General features: G+C 37.8%; 2 protein-coding genes across 10 annotated transcripts; one reads left to right on the top strand and one right to left on the bottom strand.

The window, feature by feature from the left end:
- Nucleotides 1-1,873: 1,873 nt before the first annotated feature.
- LOC107812986 (auxin-responsive protein SAUR21-like) lies at nucleotides 1,874-17,742 on the bottom strand. 9 transcript variants are annotated; one of them, XR_012698197.1, is made up of 8 exons: nucleotides 17,580-17,742; nucleotides 17,290-17,353; nucleotides 16,458-16,518; nucleotides 14,434-15,853; nucleotides 4,391-5,213; nucleotides 4,260-4,316; nucleotides 3,602-3,715; nucleotides 2,352-2,387 (listed from the first exon to the last, which is right to left on the bottom strand). XR_012698197.1 is itself a non-coding variant. In XM_075228547.1 (6 exons), exons 4-6 carry the CDS (start codon nucleotides 14,506-14,508, stop codon nucleotides 2,139-2,141), a joined length of 381 nt encoding a protein of 126 aa, XP_075084648.1. In that variant the 5' UTR covers nucleotides 14,509-15,853; nucleotides 16,458-16,518; nucleotides 17,290-17,353; nucleotides 17,580-17,738; the 3' UTR covers nucleotides 1,874-2,138. The 9 variants fall into 9 exon arrangements, 4 of the variants coding, with proteins under 4 accessions (XP_075084648.1, XP_075084647.1, XP_075084645.1 ...); XR_012698196.1 differs by having other exon boundaries at nucleotides 4,260-5,213; XR_012698195.1 differs by lacking the exon at nucleotides 2,352-2,387 and having other exon boundaries at nucleotides 3,583-3,719.
- Nucleotides 2,942-4,033, top strand: LOC107823924 (auxin-responsive protein SAUR68-like). Its single transcript, XM_016650637.2, has one exon. The coding sequence runs from the start codon at nucleotides 3,202-3,204 to the stop codon at nucleotides 3,760-3,762; it is 561 nt and encodes a 186-aa protein (XP_016506123.1). The 5' UTR covers nucleotides 2,942-3,201; the 3' UTR covers nucleotides 3,763-4,033.
- Nucleotides 17,743-17,956: the final 214 nt, after the last annotated feature.

Raw genomic sequence — 17,956 nt, 5'->3', positions numbered from 1 at the left:
GTAAGTACCTATTAGCTTAGAATTATTTTCTAGCTAAAGTTTAGGTGATTATTTGGATATATGTGCATAAATTTCAGATTTTTATGTTATTCTTATATACCATTTTCATGTTGAAAATTCATGAAGTATCAAGAACCTTTATAAATACTTTTGAATGTTTATTTCATTCTTATGTCATGCCTTACATTTAAGGATACCAGTATAAGTATGTATAAAAGATTTAGACTTGAAAAGTCACAAGAAGAAATTTTAGAAAAAAAAGATATTTTTTGGGAATATCCTTTATTCTGAGAAGGGGTCATCGTCCAGGCCTAGGGTCCTGACCAAGGCGTTGACTTCCTGAAACTACTTGTGCCAAGTAGGGAGCACACGAGCCGAGAGTCTCGTTGCTGAGAACTTACTTAGCCATGCTAAGGTATGAGACATGAGCACTGAGAACCATGAAGCGAGTGACACCTCGTGGATTGAGCCTATTCGATCAGGTTGGGATCGAACTCGTGCCGATCACACGGTGACTGAGACAGAATTAAGTCAGGATAGTTGGAACTCCCAAAGTATAAAGTGAAGTATTTTTTTTATAAGTAAGAAAAAGAAAAGAATTTCTTTTAGAATATTCATGAACTGCTATTATGCAATTATTTTAGAATTATTCTTATAAGCTTTATATTTTACATGCATTTAGAACCTTTGCTCATAATGTATATGTTATTAAAGTTTCGCCCCATGTTGTTGAGACTCACTGAGTACAATGGATGGTACTGACGTTCTCTTTTGGGAACCTACGTTGGTCTGTGGTACAACGTAGGAACCGGATTTGCAGGCGAGCAGGCTATGAGTTAGGACTTCCTTCTCTTCCAGTGCTATTGGTGAGCTCCGCTTTTGTTCGTGGAGTATTCCTTAGAATCATCTTTATTTAGTTATTTCTTTGTTACTTAGAGAACTGGACCGGAAATCTCATGTCCTGAGCATTGCGTCAGTTTATCAGTAGAGGCTTCATAGACATAGTCGTTGGGTTAAGATTCAGATGTTTTTGATAATAACTTAGCAGCATTTTATTGGTTACTACGAATAAAATTTTGAAATTGGCTTATTTTAGATATTTAAATTATTTAAAAGTATTTGGTTACAGTAGTGCCTTGTGGCATATAAAGTTTGAGGTTATAATAGATTTGATAAGCAGAGGTGGTCCGCTCGGTCATGTTTAATATTCTTATCCCGGTAACCAAACGACCATGGAGTGTTCCTCTTGCGGACTTTCTTTCCGGTTAAATTTCATACTGGATCAATCTATATTGAAAAGGAAGCTGCAAATTACAGCAACCATTTTAGAGTGTAATGATAAAGCTCAGTGGTTCCTCCTATAGGACACTAACAGGGCTACCACTTCAGTTCTTATTTCTAGTAACAGGTCATAATAACAGAGCCCAACTCTAATGAGATGGCAACATGGTCACAAATATATCAAAGATATTTACATGTGTATTTTAAATTAGCTTAAAGCATCAAATTCTGCACTTCCCCTAGCTTCCAGATATTCAAGTCAAGAAACTAAGCTGAACATGCCCTTTTCTCACACTGCACTCACAATCATGTGATTTAATACCTCGTTTTCGCTTCCACTGGACAAGAGGTGGAGTTCATCTGCTCAGAAGCATGTTCAGATTTATTATATATCTGGAGATCTGGAGAATGTAAATATAAGAATTTTATCATACAACCACACAAAGTAGGTCGGAGAGCTGTAAATAGTGATAGTAGTACTTAATTGCTGGTGTCAATAGAGTCAGCAGCATAATTGTGCAAAATGTCAGGCACATCAGTCTACTGAATTAGGAAACATGAACATATAAAAGTATTGAGTCTTCTAATCAAGTGACTTGAAAAAATTTGCATATATAAAAATTGGCTATATCCATTTGACAGGAGGTTAGTCATTTTAACTAACTTTACAAGCAGAAAATCCTTGTTTTCTACTACTACTATACAAAATGGTTAAGAAAAAACAAGGAATTGTTTTCCCTCTTTGTCAAGTACGACTTAAAAGGAAGTGACATCCCTACTATCTCTCATCTTTCTCATTTCTAAAACTGTTGCTTTACAAAATTTCATGGGCAGAAGAATCTGCACCATGGTCCTACTCATAATCTCCTCAAGCGAGAGGTGAGATCAATGAACACATCCTCTTTGCAAGATATTGTGAGACCACCCATTGAATGATCAAATCCAAACTCTTCCTCAGCTTGAGCTAACAAGTCTTGAAATAAAGGCTGGCTCAGGTATGATATTGGCATGACGAATCGCTTCTTCTGGCTCTCTCCTACATAAACTGCGCAATGTCCTTTTGGAACACCTCCAGTTGTTGAAGACCTCCTTAGGATTCGATTAGCCTGAATAAATGGAGTCACTTTGATACCCATTGTCTCAAGGAATATGATGTAACTGTAAATGATGAAGGAAAATAAAGAACAAGAACTTTGAGAATTGCACAAAAATGGAAGTTTCTTTGAATGTCAGGGTACTTGTGTTCTGCTGAAATGTTTGGGTCTGATTATATATAATAAGTTTATGACAATTTCCATATCCAAATGTTTAGTGGTTTAGAGAAATTGGTGGCTACTGGTGAGAGACAATGGCACATGAAGTTTCACATGGTTTTGCCTACAGTGTTATTGTCAAATAACTTAGACAATAAATTTTGTTGAACAACAACACTAGGCCCTACTGCTTGTTATGATTTGGAGCAGAAAAAGACACCCTTAAAATAACATCCACAAGAATGGATAAATTTGATGACTTAGTATCACATGGTATTGCCTTCTAACTCCTTGAAAAGCACTTCTTTAATGCATTTGTTCTTATAGCAAAACCAGCCAAGATGGCAATTTAAAGGTCCCCTATCTACATGACCAAGAAGGGAGAAGCACATGGTTTTGCTTCTAACCTGCAATAGCTCATCTGATTGTTTCAAATTATTGGCATTGGTGAGAAGTACCAAGTATGAGCTGATGTCGTAACTAATAGGCCCCGGTTGTCGATCAAAGTAAGAAAAAGAGGAAACTTAGCTTCATCCACCAATTTAAGGCCTCATATCAACATAGCCAACAGGCATCAGCACATGGCTTTGCCTTTTGTTGTTAGTAGCAACTTCAGCTCCAACTCAAAGCCTGTCTACAACCTCTTGTATAAATAACCCCCTTTTCTATGGACATTTTTCATCATCAAGTAAAAGCATTATCTATTCAGCCATCAAAAGTTTCTAAATTTCTTGTTTACTTTCTTGCTTCCAGACTTTCAAGAAAAAGAAAAATGGAAAGAAAGGCAATGGTCAGTACTAAGAAGCTCATCAAAATGGCAAGGAGATGGCAAAAGTTTGCGGTCAAGCAGAGGAAGCGGATTTCACTTCCAAGAAATGGAAGTGATAAATACAGTTGCAGTACATCCTCATCCTCTATAGTTGAAAAGGGTCATTTTGTAGTATATACAGATGATCAAGCACGTTTTGTCATTCCCTTAGTTTACCTTGAAAATGAGGTCATTAGGCATCTTTTAAGCATGTCCGAAGAAGAGTTTGGACTACCAAGTGGTGGTCCTATTACATTACCCTGTGATTCGGCGTTCATGGACTACATCATGTCACTGATCAAGAAAGGTGTAACTGCTGGAGATCTTCACAAAGCATTGCTCCTCTCAATTCCTTCATGTTGCTGTTCAACTTCTTCCTTTCACCAAGAAAGTGGAAATCAACAGATTCTTGCTTATTGAGACATGAAACGGTCATATTTTGTAAATGATATCTCAAAACAGATTGTACAGCAGAAGAAAAATAGGCAACTGAAATTTGTTTCATTAGAGAAGGAATAGAGCTTTAACATTCTCATCTTGGAGTAGCACTATTATTTTATTGCAGGAAATTGACTTTGTCTATCGAAAACTTAGAGACGTATGAATCAAAACAACACAAGTCTAAATGACATGAAAAATTAATTGTAACTAGTTTAAATGAAGTGAAATCATTAACTGTTCCTTTTCCAGACTTCCTTTGCCGTTAAATTTCATACTTTATCAGTATAACGTTAATCCTACACCACCCTAATTGGCCACCACTTTGATTATTGTTTCTGGTAATAAGTCATTCATATCAAAATGTACTAATGGATCCTACAAGTTTTCCTCAGGCCATAATACCGGAGTGCAGGTCTTAAGTGATAGTGACATGCTCACAAATATGTGAAGATATTTACATGTGTAATTTCAATTACCTTATAGCTCGGACGTACATAAGTAATAATATCTGGAAAGATTGCAAGACAAACCACCTGCCAAGAACAAGTAGTTTAGTAAGTTGCAATGATTCAAAAAGACTTTGAATAGTGCATTTCTCTAGACTTACAAGACATGGTCTCTGATAGGCTTAGTGGAATTGAAGAGTAAAGCAGCCTCAGTTTTGGACAAATTATGGAGCACCGAAACTATGGCCTATCGCTCAATGAAACAGAATTTTTCATCTTTGTTGAGCAACAAACATTTCCCTTGCTTCTCCGAGAGAAGTCATCGGTTGCTAAATTTAGAAATTGAGACAGAAAACACAAAAGAAAGCATCTGGAGATCTGGAACTTTTAAACTTTTAGGAGTTTTAACAGACACACAAAGGAGGGTCGAAGAGCTGTAAATAGCTATAGTAGTACTTAATTGTGGTGTCAATAGATCCAGCAGCACAATTATGCAAAATGTCAGGCACATTGTCACGACACAATTTAGGATTGTGACCGGCGCTTAGGAGCAAGTGCTCCCAAGTAAGCCTCATCGATAATTTTACAGAAAATCGGGCAGAGTTTCCCCTGTTTTTTGGACCATCCCAAAAATTTTCCCATCTCAAATCAACAACCAAACATCCTAATATCATATCAAACAATTGACAACCTGTCAATTAACCAATACAAGTCTCCACCATGACTAAACAACCAACTAACCACTAGAAACACTAATTTATCTCCAACTTTGATAAATGAGAACGATACTCAACATATGACTATAATAACAAAAGAATACTCATGACACTAAAATAATGACTATGGAGCGACTCTCAGAGTTTAAAGAAAAGACCATAACAATAAATAAAATCTCTGCCCACGCGAACAAGTGCGAGGCTCGCCGAGAAATATCAATCTATGCGCTCTAATTAACGAAATCCTCGCTTGCGTCAACTGCTGTCTCTGTAAAAAAAAATTAACGGGGAATGAGTCGCTAGCTCAGTGAGTAATAACACTTAACCACATCCGTTTTTATTGGGGACAAGTCAGAAAACATGCTAGTAGCTCAAACAGAAGATAACATAAAAATGCCCTTTCAAAAACAATAAATAATTTTCAGTCTCATCATGTTCTTCTTGTAGTATAATACAAATAATAATTTAGTAATAAACTCGGTAACCACTGTACAATTTCAATATTCACATTTGGGAGGTTTCAATGAACGGATCATGTAATCGGTATAACTGTGGACTTCTTCGCAAGAAGTCAAATATAACGGTAGTCCCTACTCGAGGGAAATCGGTAATGGTATGCTAGTTCTACCTTCCCACTAGCGAGTGCTATAACGGTAATCTGTAATGACAAGGTGCACCAGGTCTAACGAACCCGCCGTTAGCTACGGGATCCTTCAATGTCTACTCCCATTTATACTTGTCTCTGTAATCCGTATATACTCGTAGAAACTATTTTAAAACAATATAGGGAATTTCGGTTCTTATAAAATCATATAATTTCCTTTCGATAACAGTAAATTCAAGAAACGGTCAAACAGATCTAGTGACACGAAAATATTTAAAACCACGGTATTCATCTCAAATAACTATTTCGGTATCATATCAAGTAAAAACCTTGTCCCACATGCAACTCAAAATAATCGGTAACATATTCATATTAAAAATCATGTGTAAATCATGCAAGTTATGAAAACACAAATTGCGGTAAGATTACTACTCATAGTACTCGTGCTGAAATACCAACTACTTCACCTCAAGCAACTCGTACAAATTCCTCCAATCAATCTATAATTACATAATATCGATCTCATGTTAATTTTCTTATTTAGGCTAATTCATAGCTATTTTAGAATACCCAACCCTCGAGGTTTCATGTTTGACTCTTAATTTGCCCAGAATAATTCTTAATGGTATTTAATTTCTTATACCTTGTGAAACCCTTCAAATATATGAACTGAGATAAAAAGAATTATCAGAAGAAAAGAACCCAGATGAAAAATTCGAGTATTACCTGTCACACCTCCTTTTTCACCTACACCCCTCAAAGGGCATAGAAGGGAGTTTTTCCAATTAAAGGACAGTCGAAACGGAATTTATTTATCTATTTCAGAGTCGCCACTTGGGAGATTTATGGTGTCCCAAGTCACCGGTTGAATCCCGAATCGAGGAAAAGAATGATTCTGTTTAACAGTCTGCGCACCAGAAATCCGGATAAGGAATTCTATTAACCCGGGAGAAGGTGTTAGGCATTTCCGAGTTCCGTGGATCTAGCACGGTCGCTCAACTATCATATTCGGCTTGATTATCTGATTTTATACAATTATGAACCTACGTGCAAACTTTAACTGTTTACCGCTTTGTTATTATTTATTCAAAGAATTGCAACGTCGTGAGAATGCATCTCGAATTGCGCCACATAAATGTACCCGCAATTTTTGATACATTCCAACTTCGTTGAGATTTGGATTTGGGTCACATAAATGTGCACCCGAGTTTAGGAAAATGACATTATTAAATACGCGCCTATAGACTAACGCGTTGTTATTTTGAGAAAAGCCGTAAAGTTCGCTATGCGGCCTGTCTCGAAATCTAAACATAACTATCCGTTGAGGGCCCCGCAATTTGTGTATTCTAGTTTGTCGAGGCTCGTCTCATTCATTATTTTTTAAAGGAATTTGCAACGTCATGGACATGCATCTCGAACCACGTCACAATCAATGCACCCGTGATTAGCGACACATTTCGACTCCGTTGAGATTTTGAATTGGGTCACATAAATGTGCACCCGAGTTTAAGAAGGTAGAATTATTAAATACGCGCCTAAAGCGACTAGCGTATCATTGTTTTGGGTAGGGCCGTGAAATTCGCTAACTGGACCGTCCCGGAATCTAAGTAATTAGTATATATACCTTTGCGAGGGCCCTGCAATCTTCGCGTTTTACTCGGCGAGGCTCATCTCGTTCTTATTATTAAAAGGGCAATCTTAAAAGTGACTATGGTTTTCTATTAAATTTGTCTCTAAACATGAAAGAAGACAAAGTCCTAATTAGTTTACATGCTTGAAAAGTCCGGGCCTTTTAATAATTTTTGCATGTTTGATTAGTCCCGAAATGTCGTTACAAAGTAAAAACATACAGGAATCCTGGCATGATTCGAGCTACAAGAAATCGCTAACTCACCAAATCACGCCTGTCTATCCTTACTTGTTACTTTAACTAACAACCTTAGACTTACAACCACGCTTCTTTTCCTTTAAAATGTTGCAGTACCCTTTTTTTTAAGTAACAATTGATGGTAAGATTAATGCTAAGATCTAGCTGACCAAGAACTCAAACAATCATGTTATAATCCAAGATTAGTTAACAACCTACTAGATATTTCAGGGATCAAATCACAAGTGCTACTTTACAAATTATCGGAAGTTATATCCAACATCCATTACATGGTCAAGTTCTGATTGAATACGAGCTAAACTACGTTATTCCGATAACATGATCTAACACATAGCAGTTTTCTGCAGCCCAAATAACTAAAATGACGAGACTATCTTTTACAAATTACAAAATCAATAATGCTTTAAGGAACTTAATAAAATAGTAACAACAAGTTTCAAACAAACAGATTGCTTTTCTGGTTTTCATTTCAACTTCAACTTTTCACATAAATTCATGCTTCACATTTTCAGCTTACAACAACCATGTTAAAGTCGTGTACCTGGTATTGGAAACAAGAACAGAGGAAGGTGAGGATCAGTGGCAGTAGCAAACAGCAACACAACAACAGCAATAGCTAAAATAGCCCAGCAACAGATTAAAACCCAGCAGTAACTTCAGAAAAACACCAAGCAACAGCACCAAATGCACCAGAAAATCCAAGAATGCAACCCAAATACCAACAGCAATATAAACACCCACAATATGACCAAAACTTGAGTTTGCAACAATAGATAGACCAGCAGACTGTCAGAAAATTCCCACAACTCTCAATGAAACAGTAACAGAGGTAAATACTGATTTCAACAGTAAAAGGGAAGCAGATTTTTCTTCTTTAAATCTCAAACCCACTGAACTTTAGTGTACAATCTTTAGCCTACTACCTCTATTTCTCTAGAGTTTTAGGTTAAACCTCCAGCTTCAACACTCTTGTTTTTCTCTGGCTTCTCAGGATCAAAAAAACTAGCCCCTATTTTGTTCTAAATGAGCCTATTTATAGGCAAAGTAGGCAAGCACCAGGCTGCCTTGATACCTTCAGCCTTTAATTTTGCCCATACCCCTTAATTTCCCATGCCTAAATGTCTTTTCTTGATGCCCACTATATTGTTCCCCATGTTTGTCCTATTGCTTTAATCAAGAGTTATGAGTTTAGAGTATTCATTTTAAACTCACATGCTCTTATGTCTTGTTCCCCATTGTCATTAAATTAATAGTATTTTAATTAACCACTTGACAGACCCTTAAGTTAATTCTGATAAAACCTTGTCAAATGCCAAAACTACCCTTAACCCCCTGAAGATTACGGTTATGCCCTAACTCTTAATAGCCAGTATATAAACCCTTCTAAATTCAAACTAATCACTAATTACTAACTATCAGATTATATAGCTACAACCAATTCAATCCTATCCAAACACACAAAATGATTTCAGGCAGGAGGGATGAGGGAATGAGGTTCATGTGGCCTTAAAATAAGCGAGCCAGCTTGGTTCAAAAAAGCAATTGGATACATTCAACAACTTCAACTCAATCACATAAGGTCAGAAAAGAAACAGAAATGACAAACACTGGAATGAGTCAAAGAGATAAACTATTGTCATGCTTCCTTATTCCTTTAATCAAACTAAACGACGATATTTAAACATTCGATTACATGCTATAACGGATAACAATTAATCGATACACTATTAGACTCAACAGGGCACCTATATGAACCACTTGACGACATTAATCAGATTAAACACGTAGTCCATCACGATAGGTACAACTAACAGATAAACAAAAGAATCGACCAGATAAAAGGTCTTATGAAGACGGACATAATTAAAAGAAAAAAATGACAGAAAAATCAAACAAATTAAACTAACATGTAAACAAACACAAATAGCACACAAACAGAAGGAAAGTAAGGAGAAATTACCTCGGAAGCTTAAGAACAAAATGACCCATGCTCGAACTGGACTTGACCTCTTTGAGGTCGAACGGACTTTAATCGAAGTGTCCTCGACTGAGAACACCTCGATTAAGGTCTATTAGACCCCAACTCTTCCTTTAAACTGGACAGACCCCTATGGTTTTGAGTTCTAGGGTTTATACGGTCCTATTTGGGGCTCGAAGGTCTCTACCTAGATTCGAACCAAACCAAGCTTGGTTTGGTTACGAGTGAGGCCAGGGGAGTGACTGGTGTGAATCTGGGGTCGGTTGGTGTAGATCAGGTTTTTGCTCGAACCTTCAAATGAAGATTCGAGACGTTCGGGGAAGATTCGAGGTAAGCTGAGTGTGGATTTTGGAGAGAGGGGATCATGGTGGTTCAGGGGTGTAATTTTGGCGGGCATCGGAGCCGACGCCGTCGGATTTTCTGGCGAAGGAAAAGGTGGCGGCTAGGGTTTTAGGAAGGGTTCTCTGAACACAAAGACGAAGATGGGGGTTTGGCTATGGGGGGCTGGGTAGGTGTTTTAGGCTTATATAGTGGGTGGGGGTTTTGATTTTGGCCGTTTGATCAAACGAGATCGACGGCCTGGATCTTTGGCTTGAGTGGAAACGGTGTCGTTTGGTTTAACAGGGGGTCCGGTTTGACCGGGTGATGGGTCGGGTATAGGGAACGGGTATGAAAGAGGTGATCTTGGCCGTTGATCCGTTTGAGATCAACGGCCCCGCTCAACTGTGACAAAACGGTGCCGTTCGGGAACCTCTGAGGAGACGGACCGGTTTACGCCCTGGGCCAACTCGTTTGGGCCTACTTACATTTTAATTTTTTGGCCCAAAACCGAATGTTCTTTATTATTTTCAACTCTTTTTCTTTTTCTACTTTTAATTAACAATCAATAAAATTCTAAAAATAATTTGTAAAACCAAAATTAGACTACAAAATGTTAATTAAACCTTAACAATAATTAACGCACAAGGTCAAACATTTAATTAAAAAAAGAAAATTACACAACGGCACACATAAATGACAAAATGCAATAAAATACATATTTTTTGTGATTTTCTTTCTTTTAAAATAAAACATGGTTTAATTAATTCCAAAATGTACAATTAAATCTTGAATGTGCATGCAACACGTATTTTTGTACTTTTTAATTAATCACAACAAAGGTAAACATTTACGGACAAAATAATTACCAAAATGTCATGGAAATTCTCAAAATTGTACCCAGATGAAATTTGTTTTTATTTCTTTTGGAGTAGTTTTCGTGAAGCAAAAATCACGTGCTCACATTACCTGTAAAAACCAGTGCATATTTAAGATTTCTCAAGATTTGGTTCTAGCCTCTTTCTTTCCTTCTCTGTTTTTTTGTTTCGTTCTGAAGCTTCTGCTTCGTCGAACTCAGCAGACCTTTCTTTTCTTTTAGGCAAATGGGCTTCGGCCCTTTTTGCCTTACTTATCCTTTTTTTTAAAAGTTATTTTCTTATAATTTTTGTTGTTGTTATTATTATTATTATCAATACACCCTTATTTAAAAATATAATTATTATTAATACACCCTTATTTAAAAATATAGGGTATTACATCCTCCCCACCTTATGAAATTCGGTCCCCGAATTTAACTCAAGTACGTACCTGTAGACTGAAACAAATGGGGGTACTTGACTCGCATAATGTCTTCTATTTCCCAAGTAGCTTCTTTAACTGTATGATTTCTCCATAAGACTTTCACGAACACGATTTCTTCTGACTGTAGTTTTCTTATTTGTCTATCAACAATAGCCATTGGCTCCTCCTCGCAAGACAACTTCTCATCGAGTGGTATAGTCGGTGCTTCAATCACCTGAGATGAGTCTGATATATATTTTCTCAGCATTGAGACATGAAACACTGGATGAATAAAGGACAACTCAGGAGGAAGTGCCAAACGATAAGCCACCGCTCCCACTCGGTCTAATATCTCATACGGTCCTATAAACCTAGAGCTCAACTTGCCTCTTTTCCCAAACCGCATCATACCTTTCATAGGGGAGACTCGTAGGAACACTTTGTCCCCAATTGTGAACACTAAATCTCTTCTTCTCTTATCAGCATAAGACTTTTGTCTACTTTGAGCTGCAAGCAATCTTTGTCTGATCAACTGGACCTTGTCCATAGCTTCTTGTACTAGGTCGGGTCCCAATAAGTTAGTCTCACCAGCTTCAAACCATCCGATAGGAGAACGACATCTTCTACCATACAATGCTTCGTACAGTGCCATTTGAATACTGGACTAGAAGCTATTGTTGTAAGCAAATTCAGCTAACGGTAGATAAGTGTCCCAACTACCTCCAAACTCAAGAATGCAAGCTCTCAACATATCCTCTAAGATCTGAATAGTACGTTCAGACTGCCCGTCTGTCTGTGGATGAAATGCAATACTAAGATCTACTCGTGTACCCAATGCTTATTGAAAAGATTTCCAAAAGCTTGAAGTGAATTGTGATCCTCTATCAGAGATGATGGATACTGGAACTCCGTAAAGTCGGACAATTTCATTCATAAATATCTGTGCATACCTGACTCCACCATATGTAGTCTTTACCGGCAAAAAGTGTGCTGATTTTGTCAGTCAATCTACAATCACCCATACCGAGTCATAACCTCTAAGGGTTCGTGGTAGCCTGATGACAAAATCCATAGTAATTCTTTCCCATTTCCACTCTGGAATCTCAATTTGTTGTAGTAGTCCTGCGGGCCGCTGATGCTCAGCCTTGACCTGCTGACAAGTCAAACAACTAGAAACAAAGTTAGCAACATCTTTTTTCATACCTTCCTACCAATAAAATTACTTCAGGTCATGGTACATTTTTGTGGATCCAGGATGTATAGTGTATTTAGTGTTGTGAGCTTCTTTAAGAATAACATGTCTCAACCCATCTATGTCTGCTACACATAGCCTCTCACCCATTCGAAGAACACCATCACTTTCAACAGTCATATCCTTGCTTTTACCAGCTAAGGCCTCATCCCTATATTTGCATAATCGTTCATCCTTATATTGGGTGGCCTTAATGCGCTCAACTAATGAAGACTTAGCCTGAGCACAAGCCAACAATACCTCTGAATTTCCAACACTAAATCTGATACCTGTATCTTCTAGTCTCTGAATATCTTTGGCCAAATGTCTCTTTGCAGGGTCTATATGTGCCAAACTCCCCATAGATTTTCTGCTCAATGCATCAGCCACCACATTGGCTTTTCCAGGATAATATAAAATAGAACAATCATAGTCTTTGAGTAGTTCCATCCACCGACGCTGCCGAAGATTCAGATCTCTCTGCTGAAAGATATACTTCAAACTTTTATGGTCGGTATAAACATCACAAGTTTCGCCGTATAGATAATGCCTCCAAATTTTTAGAGCAAATACCACTGCAGCCATCTCCAAATCATGTGTAAGATAGTTTTGCTCTTACCTTTTCAATTGTCTCGAAGCATAAGCTATAACACGACCATTTTGCATGAGAAAACATCCTAATCCCACCCTCGAGGCGTCACAGAATATTGTAAATCCTCCAGAACCTGATGGTAAGGCTAATATTGGTGCAGTTGTCAGACACGTTTTGAGTTTCTGAAAGCTTTGCTCACATTCCTCCGTCTACTGAAACTTTGCATTTTTCTGTGTTAGCTTGGTCAGTTGAGCTGCTATTCTGGAGAAATCCTGCACAAAACGCCTGTAATAGCTTGCTAAGCCTAAAAAGCTGCGAATCTCTGCAGGAGAAGTAGGTCTGGGCCATTTCTGCACAACTTCGGTCTTCTTAGGATCTACCATAATTCCATCTTTGGATACAACATGCCCCAAAAATGCTATCGAGTCTAGCCAGAATTCACACTTCGAGAACTTAGCATAAAGTCAATGTTCTCGCAATGTCTGCAACACAGTCCTGAGATGATTCTCGTGTTCTCCTTGTCTACGAGAATATATCAGGACATCATCAATAAATACTATTACAAATATATCCAGAAACCACTTGAACACCCTATTCATTAAATCCATGAATACAGCTAGAGCATTTGTCAGTCCGATAGGCATCACAAGAAACTCATAGTGCCCGTATCGACTCCTGAAAGCAGTCTTAGAAATATCTTCATTTTTGATTCTAAGTTGATGATAACCAGAACGGAGGTCAATCTTTGAAAAGTGGGCAGCTCCTTGTAACTGATCAAACATGTCATCTATACGAGGCAAAGAATATTTATTGCGTATTGTTATCTTGTTCAACTGCATATAGTCAATGCACAATCTCGGGGATCCGTCTTTCTTCTTTACGAACAGTACTGGTATACCCCATGGTGATACACTAGGTCTAATAAAACCCTTATCTAACAAATCTTGTAACTGTTTCTTTAGCTCCCTCAACTCTGCTGGTTCCATTCGATATGGGGGTATCGATATGGGCTGTGTGTCAGGTAGCAAATCAATACCAAAGTCTATTTCTTGTACTGGAGGCAACTTGGTAAATCTTCAGAAAATACATCAGAAAATTCTCTCACTACAGGTACATTTTCTATACTAATTGTTTCCTTTCTTGTGTCATTTACAATAACTAAGAAACCCAAGCAACCTTTCTTCAGAAGTCGTTGAGCCTTCATAAAAGATACAATTTTGCAAGTCTCTGGAACCTGACTCCCTCTTAGAATAAAACTGGGTTCATTTGGTATCTCAAACTTAACTATCTTTGCATGACAATCGACTATAGCATAGCAAGAAGATAACCAATCCATTCCCATCAGCATGTCAAAGTCAATCATATCAAGTACAATAAGGTCAGCTAGAGTATCTCTACCCTCAACCCGAATCTGACAAGCACGATACATGTATTTAGCTAATAGAGACTCTCCAACATGAATAGCAACTAGAAAAGGATCATTCAATAGCTCGGGCTGTAAACTAAATCTCAAAGCAAAGTACGAAGACACATAGGAGTGGGTAGATCCTGGATCAATCAACATAAGTGCATCAAATGGACAGACAGAAAGAATACCTGTAACCACTGCATTCGAGGCCTGAGCATCTTGTCTAGTAAATGCAAAAACTCTCGCCTAACCTCTACCAGCATTGCCTTGTCCTTGATTCACAGTAGCACGGTCTCCAACACCTCGACCTCTATTTCCTGTACCTGTAGCACCTGAAGTATTATGAGTAGTCTGAGTCGGTGCAACTGACTGAATAGAAGCCTGGTTGAAATTTCTCGGAGGCTGAAGGCAATCCCTCAAGTGATGTCCCAACTGGACACACCGAAAGCACTCTCTAGTTAGAACACGACATTGGCCCAAATGTGATCTACCACAAGTCTGGCAGACTGGAGTAGTGGCATATATCTGCCCAGAACGATGTCCAGAAGATGATGGTCCCCTATTACCTTGTCTATAATGTGGTTTGTATGTGGACTGTGAAGACATGTGTGTCCCTATATGAGAACCCTGTTGTTGTTGTTGTCCCTGATTTCCTGCTCTTCTATTTTCACTAAAACCACCACTGAAAGCCCCTCCTGTCTTGGCCTTCTTACGTAAATCACTAGTTGCACGCTCCTCACGTCCTTTGTTTTCAATCTTTCTAGCAAGATCGACTACATCAGAGTAGGATAAAGTCTTCATCTGTGGGGTTACTGCAGTGTATAGTCGACCAACCAATCCATCAACAAACCTCTAAACTCGAGCTTCTTCGATAGACACTAAGTGATGAGCATATATAGCCAGCTTACAGAACTTAGTGTTATATGTTGACACATTTATATCTGGAGTCTGAGCCAATCTCTCAAAGTCTCTAGCATATTGTTGCATCAGAATGTCTGGAAGAAAATAATTCTTGAACAACTTAGTGAACTCGTCCCATGTCAATGGTAGTGCTCATGCTGGCCTTCCTAGCAATACCATTTCATACCATGTGTTGGCCATACCCTCTAGTTTGTATGCTGCGAGCTCCACGACTCTCTCACTAGAACATCCAAGAGCACATAATGCCTTGAGTGTCCCATCCAAGAAACTTTGAGGATCTGCTGAATTATCGGAACCTGTGAATTTTGGTGATTTCAATTTCAGGAACTCGTGTAGGGATACTTCATTATTCCCGAAAGGCTGAGTTTGTGTAGGTGCTTGTGTCTGTAAAGTAGCATGAGGAGCTGAACTTCCGTCCTGAGTAGGCACCAATGCCTCTAACACATTCAATAACCTTGCCACTGCATCTGCAGGTAAGGCAACAATAGGTACAACAGTTGGCACTGGTGGTGGAGCATTCTGAACTCCCTGCTCTTGCACTTGATCTAGCATAACAACTTGGGTTTGACCCATGTTCCCAACTTGAGGTTGAGGAGCAGTCTGTCTTCTAGTTTGATGAACCCCAACTTGACCTCCACCTCGGGTAGTACCACGTCCAGCATATGAGGGTGTAAGTGTCCTAGCCATCTGCGAAAGAAATATTCCAAAGTCAATCTCAAGTTATCTCAATGCACGATCAAAGAATGAAAGAAGGGAAAACATTCTTAAATGTTCAGTATCCTCGAGATCATAAGTATGGGCGCCTACATACCCATGAACAAGACTCTACTAAACATTGCTCCATGACTCGGGACTTAAAGCCTAAGCTCTGATACTAACTTTGTCACTACCCAATTTAGGATTGTGACCGGCTCTTAGGAGCAAGTGCTCCCAAGTAAGCCTCATCGGTAATTTTACAGAAAATTCGGTAGAATTTCCCCTTTTTTGGACCATCCCTAAAATTTTCCTGTCTCAAATCAACAACCAAACATCCTAATATCATACCAAACAATTGACAACATGTCAATTAACCAATACAAGTCTCCACCATGACTAAACCACAAACTAACCACTAGAAATACTAATTTATCTCCAACTTTGATAAATGAGAACGATACTCAACATAAGACTATAATAACAAAAGAATACTCATGATACTAAAATAATGACTATGGAGCGACTCTAAGAGTTCAAAAAAAAGACCATAACAATAAATAAAATCTCTGCCCACGCGAACAAGTGCGAGGCTCACCGAGAAATATCAATCTGTGCACTCTAATTAACGAAATCCTCGCCTGCGTCAACTGCTGTCTCTGTAAAAAAAATTAGCGGGGAATGGGTCGCTAGCTCAGTGAGTAATAACACTTAACCACAACCGTTTTTATTGGGAACAAGTCAGAAAACATGCTAGTATCTCAAATAGAAGATAACATAAAAATGCCCTTTCAGAAACAATAAATAATTTTCAGTCTCATCATGTTCTTCTTGTAGTATAATACAAATAATAATTTAGTAATAAGCTCGGTAACCACTGTACAATTTCAATATTCACATTTGGGAGGTTTTAATGAACGGATCATGTAATCGGTATAACTGTGGACTTCTTCGTAAGAAGTCAAATATAAAGGTAGTCCCTACTCGAGGGAAATCAGTAATGGTATGCTAGTTCTACCTTTCCACTAGCGAGGGCTATAACGGTAATCTGTAATTACAAGGTGCACCAGGTCTAACGAACCCGCCGTTAGCTACGAGATCCTTTAATGTCTACTCCCATTTATACTTGTCTCTGTAATCCGTATATACTCGTAGAAACTATTTTAAAACAATATAGGACATTTCGGTTCTTATCAAATTATATAATTTCCTTTCGATAACAGTAAATTCAAGAAACGGTCAAACAGATCTAGTGATACGAAAATATTTAAAACCACAGTATTCATCTCAAATAACTATTTCGGTATCATATCGAGTAAAAAACTTGTCCCACATGCAACTCAAAATAATCGGTAACACATTCATATTAAAAATCATGTGTAAATCATGCAAGTTATGAAAACACAAATTGCGGTAAGATTACTACTCACAGTACTCGTGCCGAAATATCAACTGCTTCACCTCAAGCAACACGTACAAATTCCTCCAATCAATCTATAATTACATAATATCGATCTCATGTTAATTTTCTTATTTAGGCTAATTCATAGCTATTTTAGAATACCCAACCCTCGAGGTTTCATGTTTGACTCTTAATTTGCCCAGAAGAATTATTATTGGTATTTAATTTCTTATACCTCGTGAAGCCCTTCAAATATATGAACTGAGATAAAAAGAATTATCAGAAGAAAATAACCCAGATGAGAAATTCGAGTATTACCCGTAAAAATCAGTGCGTATTTAAGATTTCTCAAGATTTGGTTCTAGCCTCTTTCTTCTTCTACCTTTCTTTCCTTCTCTGTTTTTTTTTGTTTCGTTTGAAGCTTCTGCTTCGTCGAACTCAGCAGACCTTTCTTTTCTTTTAGCCAAATGGGCTTCGGCCCTTTTTGCCTTACTTATCCTTTTTTTTTTATTGTAAAGTTATTTTCTTATAATTTTTGTTGTTGTTGTTGTTGTTGTTATTATTATTATTATTATTATTATTATTATTATTATTATTATTATTATTATTATTATATAGGGTATTACACACATTCATCTACTGAAGTAGGAAACATGAACATATAAAAGTTTTTTGAGTCTTCCAATCAAGTGACT

The sequence above is a fragment of the Nicotiana tabacum genome, chromosome 13 (genome assembly GCF_000715075.1).
Source record: "Nicotiana tabacum cultivar K326 chromosome 13, ASM71507v2, whole genome shotgun sequence".
Taxonomy (NCBI): Eukaryota; Viridiplantae; Streptophyta; class Magnoliopsida; order Solanales; family Solanaceae; genus Nicotiana; species Nicotiana tabacum.
The sequence above is the reverse complement of the archived record's forward strand: the minus strand, read 5'-3'. Positions and strand labels throughout refer to the sequence as shown.

Bases quoted from the DNA above. Each gene is read 5' to 3' on its own strand.
- LOC107823924 (XM_016650637.2), top strand. From the start codon at position 3,202: ATGGACATTTTTCATCATCAAGTAAAAGCATTATCTATTCAGCCATCA.
- LOC107812986 (XM_075228546.1), bottom strand. From the start codon at position 11,666: ATGGCACTGTACGAAGCATTGTATGGTAGAAGATGTCGTTCTCCTATC. The intron at 4,317-11,041 runs GTACGTACTTGA...TGTTCTTGGCAG, and splicing joins CCATTTGTTTCAGTCTACAG to GTGGTTTGTCTTGCAATCTT.